Source organism: Rhinoraja longicauda, chromosome 14 (genome assembly GCF_053455715.1).
Source record: "Rhinoraja longicauda isolate Sanriku21f chromosome 14, sRhiLon1.1, whole genome shotgun sequence".
NCBI lineage: Eukaryota > Metazoa > Chordata > Chondrichthyes > Rajiformes > Arhynchobatidae > Rhinoraja > Rhinoraja longicauda.
Window position 1 is genome coordinate 31,992,389 of NC_135966.1, and position 14,953 is coordinate 32,007,341.

The window sequence follows — 14,953 nt, forward strand, 5'->3', positions numbered from 1 at the left end:
TCCCTCCCCCCAACTACTGCAATCAGTCTGCAGAAGGGTCCCGACCTTAAACATTGCCTATCCATGTTCTCCAGAGATGCTGCCTGAACCGCTGAGTTACCACAGCAGTTTGAGTCCCTTTGTGTATTATCCAGCATCTGCAGTTCCTTGTTTCTAGATACATTGAAACTTTATTTTGCATGTAATTTAGTAAAAGCATACTATACATAAGCACAAGAGTGAAGTGCTAGTTGTGTAAGAATAGTCTATTTCTTCTGTGGCGGTACATGAAGAGTCGCCGCGTTTCCAATGCCATCTTAGAATCATAGAGCCATGCAGCACGGAAACAGGCCTTCAGGCCAACACGCCCATGCTGACCAAGATGCCCCATCTATGCTGCTTCCACCTGCCCGCATTTGACCCATATCACTCTGAACCTTTGGTATCCATGTACCTGTTCAAATGTCTTTTAAATTATGTTATAGTACCTGACTCAACTACCACCTCCAGCAGCTCATTCCATAGACCAACACCTGTCTAATGGTCGACCCTCAAGTCCTGTTTGCCTATTTACCCACTGCCTTCATTGGTTCCCTTTTTCTATTCCTAAGTCATTCTTCAATTCTTCTTACACTTCTAGTGTCAGATTGTTTTCTCTGCAACGCCAGAGACCTAATAGAAACATATAAAATTATGAGGCATAATTATAGATTGGGTAGGCAGAGCCTTTTTTTCCCCCAGGGTGAAAAAATCAAATACTAGAGGGCATAGTTTAAAGGAGAAGAGTGAGTAGTGGGTACCTGGAACGCTCTGCCAGGGGTGGTGGTGGAGGCAGATCATGTGCAGACAGATCAGAGTTAGTCTTGGCATCGTGTTCGGCATGGACATTGTGGGCCGAAGAGCCTGTTGCTGTGCTGTACTGTTCTATGTTGGTTTAGGTTATTGTCATGTGTAACAAGGTACAGTGAAAAATTTTTTTGATGAGTGCTATCCAGTCAGCGGAAAGACTATACATGATTACAATCTAACCATCCACAGTGTACAAATACAGTGTAAAATAAATACCGTTTAGTGCAAGGTAAAGTCTGATTAAAGATAGTCCAAGGGTCTCCACTGAGGTAGATGGTAGCTCAGGACCGCTGTCCAGTTTGGTGAGAAGATGGTTCAGTTACCTGATAACTGCTGGGAAGAAACTGCCCTTACCTAATGGGAGAGGGAAGAGGAGGGAGTGACTGGGGTGAGACTGGTCCTTGATTTTACATGGTGAGTGTGGGTTTCCTGTACATGGTTGAGTTTCTGACCTTGTTCCTTGTTCAGGGATGAAGATGCTCCTGCCAAGATCCCAGATGACGGTGCGGTGAAACCCGAAGGCTGGCTGAATGATGAGCCCGAGTACATCGCAGATCCTGTCGCTGATAAACCCGAGGACTGGTAGGCTTTGGTTTTTGCTCCAGCTCTTCAGATAACGTAGTGGTCGCCTGTCCGCGTCGTATCCTGCAAACGAAGGCAATGGGCCTCGTGTGCTGCGCTGTTTTGGTTTGTGTGGTTATCAAAGACCCACACTACCCTGGCCACCTTCTCATTTCACTCCTACAATTGGGAAGAAGGTGCAGGAGTCTGAAAACCCCAAAACCTGGCACCTCTTGCAGGCAGGCCCAGGGGACTATTTCTGTACACATGCTTATTGGGGATGTGCTAAGCTATGGTAATACTCTACTGGGCTGTGTGTAAGCAAATAATTTCACTCTGTTACATTAAAGCACTATTGTACCTTTGAAAACAGTAACCTCCGGGTTCAAGAACAGCTTCTGGATAGCAGGCAAACAAAATTTTATCCCTCCATTGTCAGAGTGAGGCTAAACGCAAATTGGAGGAAGAACATCTCATATTTTGCTTGGGCAGTTTACAGCCCAGTGGTATGAATATTGATTTCTCTCACTTCAGGTAGCCTCGGCATTTCCTCTCTCTCCATCCCTCCCCCACCCAAGTGGCACTAACTTCTGATTTTCACCCTACAAGCAGCTTACAAAGGCCTATTTCCTTTATCATTGTTACTTTTTGCATATCTTTCATTCATTGTTCTTTATCTCTCCACATCACCGTCTATATCTCTCGTTTCCCTTACCCCTAACCAGTCTGAAGAAGGGTCTCGACCCGAAATGTCACCCATTCCTTCTCTCCAGAGATGCTGCCTGTCCCGCTGAGTTACTCCAGCTTTTTGTGACAATCTTATCACTGACTTATCACATTTGACAATAATAAGCTAAACTAAACATCACCTAACCAGTCTAAAGAAGGGTCCCAACCTGAAACGTCACTTATCCATGTTCTCAAGGGGTGCAGCTTTAGCCACTGAAGTACACCAGCACTTTGTCCTTTTTTGTATTAACCAACATCTGCAGTTTCTTGTGGACTGTCTTTGGTTATTTATTTATAGAGGTTTTGTAAATTATATTATTTATGGGACTCTAGACTCTTAGAGATGAGAGATATACAGGGGTAATTCATCTTTATTGTAAATCAACCATTTGACCGGTGAGAAAAATGGGAAAGCCCTCATTCAAAGTGGCTGGCTCAATGTTTGTGTTGCTTATGGAAGACATTGCTGAGTTTGCCGTTTTTCTTACTGCCTTTGGCTCCAGGGATGAAGAGATGGATGGCGAATGGGAAGCTCCTCAAGTTGCCAACCCAAAGTGCGACTCTGCTCCCGGGTGTGGGGCCTGGAAATTGCCGATGATTGATAATCCGGACTACAAGGGGAAATGGAAAGCCCCAATGATTGACAACCCCGACTACCAGGTAATGCAGTGGTGGGTGGCAGTTTCCAATAGGTTTTTGCTGTGAAATATTACTTGTTCTCCCAAGGGTTCTTAGTTTAGTTTTGGAGTTTGCATGTTTTCCCCACATCACAAAGACGTGTGGGTTTGTAGGCTAATTTGCCTCTGTAAATTGCCCCTAGCGTGTAGGGAATGGATGAGAAAGTGGGATAACATAGAACTAATGTGAATGGATGATCGATGGTCAGTGTGGACTCGGTGGGCCGAAAGGCCAATTTTTGCTGAAATGTTTGGAAAGCATTAACAGGATCGGTCAAAATCGGTATGGATTTATGACGGGGAAATTATGCATAACTTATCTTCTGGAATTTTTTGAGGATGTAACAAGTAGAATGGATAAGGGAGTCAGTAGATGTGTATTTGGACTTTCAAAAAGCCTTTGACAAGGTCCTACACGAGTTTAGTGTGCAAAATTAGAGCATATGGTATTGGGGGTAGGGTATTAACATGGATAGAGAACTGGTTGGCAGACGGGAAGCAAAGAGAAGAAATTAAAAGGGCCTTTTCAGAATGGCAGGCGGTGACGAGTGTGGTGCTGCAAGGCTCAGTGCTGGGAACCCAGATATTTACAATATAAACAATTTAATTCAATGTTACATCTCCAAGTTTGCGGATGACACAGCTGGGTGGCAGTGTTAGCTGTGAGGAGGATGTTATGAGCATCTGCAGTTCATTGTGTCATCCTTGCCAATCTGTCTTTTCCTCTCATTTATCTTTGCCAGACTTCTGGTCACCTGACCTAACTTCACTTGTGTCTGTAAATCTTTTCTATCGTTGCTGTGAATTTTATTGCTTTAGATTTTAGACTTCAGAGATACAGCACGGAATTGGACCCTTTACCCACCGCGTCTGTGCCAACCAGCACTCGCCCTTTAGCACCATCCTACACACACTAGGGACAATTTACAATATTTTTCCGAAACCAAATAACCTACAAATATGCGCGTCTTTGAAATGTGGGAAGAAACCAGAGTACCCAGAGAAAACCCATGCGGTCACAGGAAGAACGTACAAACTCCACACAGACAGCGCCTGTAGCCCGGATCAAACCCAGGTCATTGGCGCTGTAAGGCAGCAACTCTACCGCTGTGCCACTGTTAAATAAAGAGACATTGAGAATTTGTCTTGTTAATTTATAATTCATTATCTTTCAGGGTGTCTGGAAACCAAAGAAGATTCCTAATCCAAACTACTTTGAAGATCAGAATCCGTTCAAGATGACCCCATTCAGTGCTGTTGGCTTGGAGCTCTGGTCAATGACGTCTGACATCTTTTTTGACAACTTTATCATCTGCTCCGACAAGGCAGTGGCTGACCAGTGGGCCTATGACGGCTGGGGGCTGAAAAAAACTGCGGAGGGTACTGCTGAGGTATAGGTATCGTCTTAACCAATTGCACAGTAATTGTTTTCCCTATTTCCAGTCCCCAACTCTTTCCCCTCCCCCCACACTTTCATTCTGAAGAGAGGTTCCAATCCAAAACAGCGTCCATCCGTTTTCTCCAGAGATGATGCCTTACCCACTGAGTTACTCCAGCACTTTGTGTCTATGCACTGGAATCATTACAGGAGTGATGGAGAACAGAAAGTGCTGGGGGAACTCAGCCGGTCAGGCAACATCTGTGGAGAGAATGAACAGGCGATGTTTGGGTCGGTACCCTTCTCCGGACTGGTAGCAGTGGGAATCACAGAGGGGGCGCAGTGAGAGAGAAGGAGAACTTATTCAAAGTAGGCATACTTTGAGAAGATGTGTCAGTGGATCAGTAAAATTGAGTCACAAAGAACTGCAGAGGCTGGGATCTTGAGCAAAACACACAGTGTTGGAGGAACTTAATCAGTCAGGCAGCATCGGTAGAGGGAATGGACAGACGGCATTTTGGGTTGGGACACTTCTCCAGCGTCTATCCATGTTCTCCAGAGATGCCGCCTGACCCACCGGGTTACTCCAGCACTTTGTGTTCTAGGCAAGATTTCACTATCTGCACAGTGATGACTTGAAGAATGAAGTTCTGAAATCCTGCACGTGGTTTGTTGAGGTGCTTGGGGTGCGGAAACAAGGAACTGCAGGTGCTGTTTAAAAAAAAAAAGACACAAAGTGCGAGAGTAACTCGTGGGTCAGATAGCCTTTCTGGAGAACACGGATAGGTGCTGTTTCAGATCCAGATGCTTCTTCAAACCTGGGGGTGTTGGTTCAATGAAAGAATTTGGTGTAACAATGAAAAGGTGTATAGCTGGTACAATGGATGCTTGAGGTCAGAGGTGAATTATGAAATCACCTGGATCCAAACTAGTCATCATCTAAAAACAATTGGTTTTTCCAATTTGAATTTGAGCATGACACAGCTGGTCGAGTTGCTGCCTCACAGTCCCAGAGACCCGGGTTCGATCCTGACCTCAGGTGCTGTCTGTGGAGCTTACACATTCTCCCTGTGATAATGTGGCTTTCCTACGTGTGCTCTGTTTTCCTCCCACATCCCAAAGACTTGTGGGTTTACAGGTTAATTTGCCCTCTTTAAAATCGCCTCTGGTGTGTAGGGAATGGATGCAAAGGTGGAATAACATTGAACTAGTGTAAACAGGTGGGCGGCGTGGACCAGGTCCGCTGAAAGGCCTGTTTCCATGCTGCAGCTCTAAACTCTGATCAAAGTACTAGACTTCCTTGTTAATTAAATATTTTCCTAAATGCTACCTATGCAGTTTATTATTCTCTGTCACGTGACTTTGAGGTGTGACATCCTGTTTATGACTAGCTTGAGGTTTTGTTGTACGTTTAACTCATTGCCTTTGTTATCCTGTTTTTATTTTGCATTAGTACAACTTGAACAGATTGATATGTAGGAAAGAACTGCAGATACTGGTTTAAATTGAAGGTAGACACAAATTGCTGGAGTAACTCAGCGGGGCAGGCAGCATCTCTGGAGAGAAGGAATGGGTGACGTTTCGGGTTGAGACCCTTACTCAGACCGATGTTGGAAATGGGCGGGACAGAATGTAGTCGAAGACAGTAAGACTGGTGGGAGAACTGGGAAGGTAGAGGGGATGGAGAGAGGGGAAAGCAAGGGCTATTTGAAGTTAGAGAAGTCAATGTTCATACTGCTGGGGTGTAATATGCAAAAGTGAAATACGAGGTGCTTTTCCTCCAATTTGCACTGGGCCTCACTCTGACAATGGAGATGAGGTTGGAGGAGGTGCGTGAACCTCTGCCTCACCTGGAAACACTATCGGGGTCCTTTGATGGAGTCAAGGGGGGAGGTTAAGGGACAGGTGTGTTGCATCTCTTTCTGTCCTGCCCACTCCACGACCTTCTCCCCAGAGATGCTGCCTGTCCCGCTGAGTTACTCCAGCATTTTGTGTCTACCTTTGAGCAGATTAATAAGGTCTGGTACCTTTGAACAGCAAAGCAAACGTCTGACTGTCCTCGTGTGTCAGATTTAATAAATGCTGCTGACAACACTTTCTTTTAATGCTCTGGTTTCAACATGTTTATCTTTGAACATTCATTTTGCTTGTATCTTAAACCCATTTCTCCCTCTCCCTATCTCTGATCAAAGTGTAGTGCCCTGTTTTTTATGAGCAAATCATTTTTGCAAGTTGCTTTAACCACCGTTCTTCTGATACTGAAGAAGGGTCCAGACCCGAAATGGCACGTTCACCAGAGATACTGCCTGACCCGCTGAGTTACTCCATCTTTTAGTGTCTTGTTTTGTAAGCCAGCATCTGCAGTTTTTTTCTTGCTCTCTTCTAAATTGACCTTTTAAGCTTCCTCTCTCCACCCCTTTGTCCCTATTTACCATAAACTCATTGATAGAAATTTGACCCTAATCCAATCTAAGAAAATGATTTCTGGATATCAAGTAACATCTATGAAGGGCATTTCAACATCAATTGCCTAAATCCTACCCTGGGTGCTGTCTGTGTCCCACCTGAACGCGCACCTATTTCTCCCCCTCCCCCCACATTCCTTCCTCTGGCTTCACAATTTGCAAGTCTTCAATCCTTTTATCTCACACCTTCTGTCTTTTCCTCTCTGTCCTTTGTCCAACCATCTGTCTATCACCCCCCCCCCCCCACCTGTATTCATGTATAACCTGCTTTGTCCTTCCTTCCTCGTACTTCTACCCGTACTACTACTAAATATATGGACACACACTTAACTTTTTTCTCGTTTATTATATTGTTTTCAGAGTATTATGTTTACATATTCTGTTGTGCTGCTGCAACTAAGAATTTCATTGTTCTATCTGGGACATATGACAATAATAATGTCTTGACTTGTTTCTAGTCGGGGGTGGTTGGACAGCTGATGTCAGCAGCTGAGGAGCGCCCATGGCTCTGGGTTGTCTACATCCTGATCATTGCTCTGCCCGTCTTCCTGGTCATTGTGTTCTGCTGCACTGGAAAGGTAGGAGACACTCCCCACACGCACACACTGGGTGGGGACAATGGGACATCGGTTGGCTTGTGAGCTGTGGAAAATGCTCACCACTCTTGTACCGGGGTAGTCAGCTGAAGCTATTCAGGGTTGGCCAAAACAGACTGTTCAAGGGTAACTTGTCCCTTTTCCTCAATACTTGATCATGATCCAGATGTGAATATTAATTGGAGAACAGTGGATGCGCCAGTAGAATTTCTGTCTTACAGTGCTGGAGACCGTGGTTCGATCCTGACCTCTGGTGCTGTCTGTGTTTGTCTGGAGTTTGCATGTTCTCCCTGTGACCGTGTGGGTTCCCTCCGGGTGCTCTGGTTTCCTCCCACAGACGTGTGGGTTTGTCGGTTAATTGGCCTCTGTAAATTGCCTCCCTCTTGTGTAGTGAGTGGATGAGAAAGCAGGATAACATAGAACTAGCGTGAATGGGTGATCGATGGTCGGTGTGAATTCAGTGGGTTGAAGAGCATGGAAACAAGCCCTATAAACTAAAGTTAATTGTGTCCACACAGAAAGACGCTGCGGCAGAGTACAAAAAGACGGATGCGCCGCAACCTGATGTGAAGGATGAGGAGGGAGAGGAGAAGGAAGAGCCGAAGGAGGAAGAGAAAAATGAGGCTGATGATGAGAAGATGAGTAAGTTACCTCCGGTTATTTTTGGAAGGAGAACCGAGGGTGGGGAGTGGTCATCCTGAGTGCTGCAATGACACTATTTACCGCACAACCTACATTTTAAAAGTAATCAAATCATACAGCACGGACACAGGCCCTTCGGCCTAACTTGGCAATGTTGACCAAGATACTTTATCTGCACTCGTCCCACCTGCCCATGTTGCCCCATATCCCTCTAAACTAGCGTTTCTCAACCTTTTTTACTCTTGCGGAACCCGTGACATAATTTTCATGTCTCGGGGAACCCCTACATAAAAAATATTATTATGTATCTATTAATCTCTTTCTTTCTCTGTCATAAACTGTTCATAAGGCAAACATAATATATTTTGTATATTTTATAACTGGTTTAAGCAAAAAATAACTTGCGTTTTTCTCAAGTTTATTGACAGTGCAAAACACAAATGACTCAAATGCATTTACATATGATTAGCCTATTTATCACTATTTCTCTCGGAACCCCTAGCGACCTCTCGCGGATCCCTGAGGTTCCTGGGAAACCCGGTTGAGAAACGCTGCTCTAAACCTTTCCTATCCATGTACCTGTCCAAATACTCATTAACAACTTATCCAAACAACTTTTAAATGTTGTACCTGCCTCAACTACCTACTCTGGCAGCCCTTTCCATATACCCAGCACCCTGTGTGTGCAAATGTTGCCCCTCAGATTCCTATTAAATCTTTACCCCCCCACTCACCTTAAACCTATGGTTCTTGATACCCCAACCCTTGATACTCTGTGAATTCACCCTATCCCCACTCATGATTTTATACACCTCTATAAGATCATCCATCAGCCTCTTGCGCTCCAAAGGATAAATTCCTAGCCTGCCCAAACTCTCCCTTGCATGAGGTGAGGTGGGCTCTGACGCGTGTGAACACGAGGAAAGCTGAAGGCCCAGATGGTATATCTGGGCGAGTGCTAAAGTCTTGTGCTACTCAGCTTGCTCCAGTGCTCACCACAATATTCAACCTCTCCTTGGCCAAGTCCGTGGTCCCTGCATGCTTCAAAAGATCCATCATTGTACCAGTGCCAAAGAATGCCTCTCCAGCGTGTTTAAATGACTACCGACCGGTGGCCCTCACCTCGGTTGTCATGAAATGCTTTGAGAGGCTAGTCAAGAAGCATATCTGTGCCCTCCTTCCTCGCAACATGGACCCACTATAGTTCGCATACCGTCCGAACAGGTCCACGGATGATGCGGTCTCCCAGGTTCTGCACACCGCTCTCTCTCATCTGGACAACCAGGGGGGCTATGTGAGGATGCTGTTCATTGACTTTAGTTCAGCATTCAACACAATAGTCCCCAGCAGACTGGTTGAGAAGCTGCTGGAACTGGGGCTTAGCACCCTTCTGTGTGCCTGGGTCCTGGACTTTCTCACCGCCAGGCCCCAAGTAGTCAGGATGGGGGAACACACATCCAGCTCCCTCACCCTGAACATAGGATCCCCCCAGGGCTGCGTCCTTAGCCCCCTACTGTACTCCCTGTACACACATGACTGTGGGGCCAGGTTCAGCTCAAACTCCATCATCAAGTTTGCTGATGACACTGTGGTGGTGGGCCGGATCTCCAACAACGATGAGAAGGCCTACCGGGAGATGGTGGCTGATCTGGCACTCTGGTGTCAGGACAATAGCCTCCTCTTGAATGTCACTAAAACGAAGGAACTGATTGTGGACTTCAGAAGGGCTAAACATCCAAGGACGTACACGCCACTCGAGATAAATGGGTCTACTGTGGATAGGGTGAGCAGTTTTAAATACTTGGGAGTCCGCATCACAGAGGATCTGACGTGGGCAACGCACATCGCCGCACTGGTGGGTAAGGCAAAGCAGCGCCTTTACCACCTTAGACAACTGTGGAAATTCAGAGTGTCTCTGAGGATCCTTCATTGCTTCTACTCTGGGGCTGTAGAGAGCATCCTGTCCGGCAACATTACAGTCTGGTTTGGGAACAGCTCTGCCCAGGACAGGATGGCCCTGCAGAGAGTAGTGCGTTCGGCAGAATGCACCATGGGAACTACACTCGTCCCCCTGCAGGACCTATACATCAGGAGGTGCAGATCCAGAGAAAGCAAGATCATGAGGGACCCCTACCACCCCAGTAACAGACTGTTCCAGATGCTACGATCAGGCAAACGCCTCCGCTGTCACGCTGTAAAAACGGAGAGGATGAGACGGAGTTTCTTCCCACAGGCCATCAGGACTGTCAACTTTTATAACCCCAGAGACTAAATTTTTGTCTACACTATAGTAACTTATTAACTTTATTTATATGCTGTAACTGTAATTCTTTTTTGTGCACAATCTGCAGGCATTGCCACTTTCATTTCACTGCACATCGTGTATGTGTATGTGACAAATAAATTTGACTTGACTTGACTTGGCAACATCCTCGTAAATCTTCTCCACACTCGTGGGATAAAGTGCCAGCGTAGTACGGGTTTCCAGAGCTGCAGCAGTGACAATTCTGGAAGGACCCAAATAGCCAAGAAGTATTTTGGACAGGACCCAAAATGCTGGATTAACTGGATGATAAGACAGTATCTGTGGAGGGAATGGACAGGCAGGATTTCGGGTTGGGACCCCTCAGACTGATTGTATCTTCAGACTGACCTGAAACGCCATCTGACCTTTTCCCTCCTCAGATGCTACCTGAACCACTGAATTCCTCCAGCACATTGTCTTTTTTGTCTCAAGTTTACAGCATCTGCAGTTCCTTGTCTAGATGCAGCCTTTTCTATGGGGTTTTCCATTGGGAGAAGCAGTTTGAAGAGTAGACCTGCTGCCTCATAGCACCAGTGTCGCAGGTTTGATCCTTACTCTGGGTGCTGTCTGTACTGAGTTTGTACGTTCTCCCTGTGACCACGTGGGTTTTTCCGGGTGCCCCCCAAATACCAAAGACTTGCAGGTTTGTAGGTTAATTGGCTTGAGTAAAAATTGTAAATTGTCCATAATGTGTAGGAAAGAGTTGATGTACGGGGTGATCGCTGGTTGACGTGGACTCAGTGGGCCGAAGGGCCTGTTTTAGTGCTGTATCTCTAAACTAAACAAGACAACGGAAGTATCTTGTAGTTGGGTAATAGAGGGTGGCATGGATATGATCTGAATTTATTAAAATAAATGTTGATTCAAGGGATCTGAAGCGCTTCATTGGTAGTGTGTGGATTTCACCCAACGTACCCTCTTCTCATCTGCTGCTGATGTGCAACTGTCAGTCTTCATTAATGAACTTGTTTCCATTTTTCAGCTGAAGAAAAGCAGAAGAGTGATAAGGAGGAAGCTCCGGGAAATGCGAGCCAGGAAGAGGAGGAGGAGGAGGATGATGATGAGGAGGAGGAGGAGGAGGAGGAGGAGGAGAAAGTGACGAGGGAGAAGCCAAGTGCTGAGCAAACTGTTGAAGTAAGTCACGGAAGGATGTGTTGCGGGGAAGTAGAGAGGGGATTCTTGTGAGATTTGGTATATTATTGTCGCATGTAGTTTGGTTAGTTTATTATCACGTACTGAGGTACGGTGTAAGGGTTTTTGTTGCGTGCTAACCAGTCAGCAGAAAGACTATAAATGATTCAATCAAGCCCTCCACCTTGTACAGATACAGAATAAAGGGAATAACGTTTAGTGAAAGGTAATGTCCGAGGGTCTCCAATGAGGTCGATGGGAGGTCAGGGTCGCTCTCAAATTGGTGATAGAATGGATGAGTTGCCTGATAACAGCTGGGAAGAAACTGTCCCTGAATCTGGAGATGTGCCTGAATGTATCGTATTCATGGTTTTTACTGTGTTATATTCCTTGTTCTGTTTTACAGAAAGCGGACAGTGCCAATCTAGAGCCACAGAATGATTGAGATGTTGTGTCTTGCATCGTTTGGACATGACTTGGGACTTCAAAGGCAAGACCATCATTTCTGGGACTTGAGCTGAACTTTTTACAGGATTTCATGAGACCCACTGCGTGCAACAGTAAATAAAAGCCCTATACCATACTGACCAAACACTAGGTAGACCCGGTTATTGTATGTGTTTCAGCAAGGACTGCCGTCTGAATTGAAATCTGCTTTGTGTATTCATGACTGTAGAAACAAATTCTTGCTTATTTGCAGTCTTAAAACTGATACATTCGTTCAATTAGTTCCTGGAAATCTTCAGTTAGATTTCACGCTTGCTAAGTTTTAGAAATGCCCACTGAAGGCATGGATCTGGTGCAGAAAGTCAACCCAAGGGATGGGGTGAGGGGGTGATGGGATTTGATGTAATGGCATAAGCTTGAACTACGGGTTATGTTGCTTTTCCTCCCCCCAAAAAATGTCCTCATGCATGAAATCCTGTTAATTCCAATGCAAACATTTCCTAGTCGTATGCCCTGAGAGAGATCCCTGGGATTGGCGGAATGTGCAGACTATTGCGGATGGAATCCATTTCCCTTACACATCCTAATTTGTCTTGAACTTATTCCTGTTGCATCCCCGTTGGGGCACATGGAGTAGAGGCTTCACTGGCCCATGCTGCCTTGTCATCAGCTCCCTGAGGGGGATGGGTGGAGAACCTGCATTTCCCCAGTGCTGTTGTTGTCCTGCTTTCATTTGGCTCCACCCTCTCCTCCTGTCCCGTCCCCCCCCCCCCCCCCCATTTCTCCACAAGAGTTGTTGAGTTTTTCAACCCTTGATGATCTGTATGCAAGGTGAGAAGGGATAGGGTGGGAGAGTTAAAGAATTTGAACACTGACACAGGAGAGCATTGAATGGATGTGCGGCAAACAGTATTAATGCTACAATGCAAGTATATGCGTGTACAATATGTTTTCATTGTACACGTCCACCACCAATTTTCCGGCAACCTTGGTTCCAGGGCCTTTCTGGATTATCCATTTTGCCAGACCAACAGAGGTCACGGCCCGGGTGGGAGGGGGGGGGGGGGGGGGGGGATGGACCTGTACCACGTAGTTTTGTCTTTATATGCAATATCACACCATTACATACCACTCACCAGGTCAAAAGAAACAAATCTCCAATTAAATCATTTAATGTAACGGGAAAATGACCCATACTAGTTGGTAAAGCATGATTGTGTTGTGTCGAGTTTTTGTTTTACAATTCCCTGGCTCCCAACAACTTTCCCATTGCCACAAACCCACCTGAGCCACTCTACCTGTTTCTTTTCTTCCCTAATTAGAGTAGCTACGCTTTTTAATACTGCTCTTTGGTGTCACTGTTTTTGCCATGTATTATTAATGGTCTTTCTGTCATGCTGTTGGGAGAATGTGTCCGAGATGCACTGGTAAAATGCTTCAATGTGTGAGAGGAGGAAGGGTGAAATTGATGCAGATTGCAACATTCCCCCTCACTCCTGAGTGAAATTCCCAATTCGCTAATTTTCTGGCACATGAAATGGTGAGCAAGCTGTGAGATGTTGGACGTACAAGATTAATTTGGGTGAGGAAGTGCTCGTGATTGATGCATTTATAGACTTCTATTCCAAACCCCGTTCCCTCATGTTGGAACAGCTAAGTTATTGAAGGGCAGCGTGGGCTTTGTTCAAAATCATTTCCTATTAGCCATGTTCTACTGCACTGAATTGTCCAATTTTTTTTTGTTGTTGCTGCTGCCACTGATTTGAAGAAGTTTCTATGAAGGGATCTAACTCTATTAACCACCATCCATATTCCAACCCCAGCTCACCTCTCCAGCCCTGCTGAGCTCCAGAAATATTTAAGATTTGGTTTTTGATTGGAATTTGGAGACTTATCTTGCTGAACTGTAATTGCATGTAATAGATTTGTTTTAATCTGATTGATGTACCGAGGTTACTGTATCACCGGTAGTTTTGTGCAGGAGATATGGCTATTGTGACCTTGACAGTCAACCTGTGCTCACAATAAGAGTCTGTTTAAGCTGCTCAATGTCCTCAAGGAAAGGCTGGAACATAAATCATGGCATTCCCTATGAGATCATGTCATGATTCCTCCCTTTAGCTGAATATCTACGTTGGTGTTTAAGAGATTCCAATGAGCTGCATGGTGATATATTTTCTCTCCTGGTATGAGGCTTTTAGAAGCAGCTGATCTTCTAAAAGAGGAAACCCTGGCTTTGTTTCCTTAATAACATAGTTGATAATACCAAGCATGTCTGTCTGTGTAGAAACAAAGAACCGCAGATTCTGGTTTACAGAAAAAGGCCCAAAGTGCTGGAGTAACAGAGCGGATCAGGCAGCTTCTCTAGGGGAATATGGATAGGCAATGTTTCGGGTCGGGACCCTTCATTCATGACCCAAAACATTGCCCATCCATGTTCTCCAGAGATGTTGCCTGACCCGCTGAGTTACTCCAGCAATTTGTGTCCATGTCTGCCTGTGATCATTAGAACTACGATGGTTATAGCAACGTGGTCATATTTTCAATTAATATACCCAAGAGATACCATCATAAACTTAACGACACCAAGGTTTTATTATGAACAGCACTAGGTTAAATACAGTGAAACCTTGATTAATACTGAGCAGGAGTAACAGACTGTGACCATGTGAAACCTTGATCAGCGATACAAGTTCAGCAAATATTACACCAAGGCAAGTCTGACTATCCAATGGAAGATTAATGCAAATTTAACCTTGAGTCTGCAAAAATAGTTCACTGATTTCTTTCAAATTGCAGAATAATATTTCCTTTTCAACATTTAAGGTTTAATGTTCACCTTTTTTAAAGAAATGTATATGTCTATACTTTTATCACCTAGTTTGAAGTGTTTCCACCACCAATGGATAACTTGATTGAGAAGTGTAGACACATTAATCCCAGGATGGTGTAACAGTAGCACATAATGACCCTTTACAAAAATATTTTATAAGTTTTACAAGTGCTGATTATGTATAGAGATTGGTATTAGATAAAATTGACCTAGTTTGTATCCCAGGTTAAATTATGTTTGAGAACATCTCCTTACAGGAATGAAGTTCAAGATCATGTGATTAAAATTGATTCCTGCAACTAAACAAAATATTAATTAAAACATGTCTGGCCTCTTCATTGTGCTGGCATGCATAATTAAA

The 14,953-nt window shown here is 44.8% G+C and overlaps 1 protein-coding gene across 1 annotated transcript in view; it reads left to right on the top strand.

Moving 5' to 3' along the window:
- The window catches only part of canx (calnexin), a 33,943-nt gene extending 18,990 nt beyond the window's left edge, over window positions 1-14,953 (top strand). Inside the window, exons 9-15 of the mRNA XM_078411665.1 lie at window positions 1,297-1,410; window positions 2,622-2,778; window positions 3,971-4,186; window positions 7,097-7,216; window positions 7,753-7,876; window positions 11,164-11,315; window positions 11,719-14,953. Coding sequence (XP_078267791.1) covers window positions 1,297-1,410; window positions 2,622-2,778; window positions 3,971-4,186; window positions 7,097-7,216; window positions 7,753-7,876; window positions 11,164-11,315; window positions 11,719-11,757 — 922 coding nt within the window. The 3' untranslated portion in view covers window positions 11,758-14,953. The remainder of the gene's footprint in view (window positions 1-1,296; window positions 1,411-2,621; window positions 2,779-3,970; window positions 4,187-7,096; window positions 7,217-7,752; window positions 7,877-11,163; window positions 11,316-11,718) is intronic.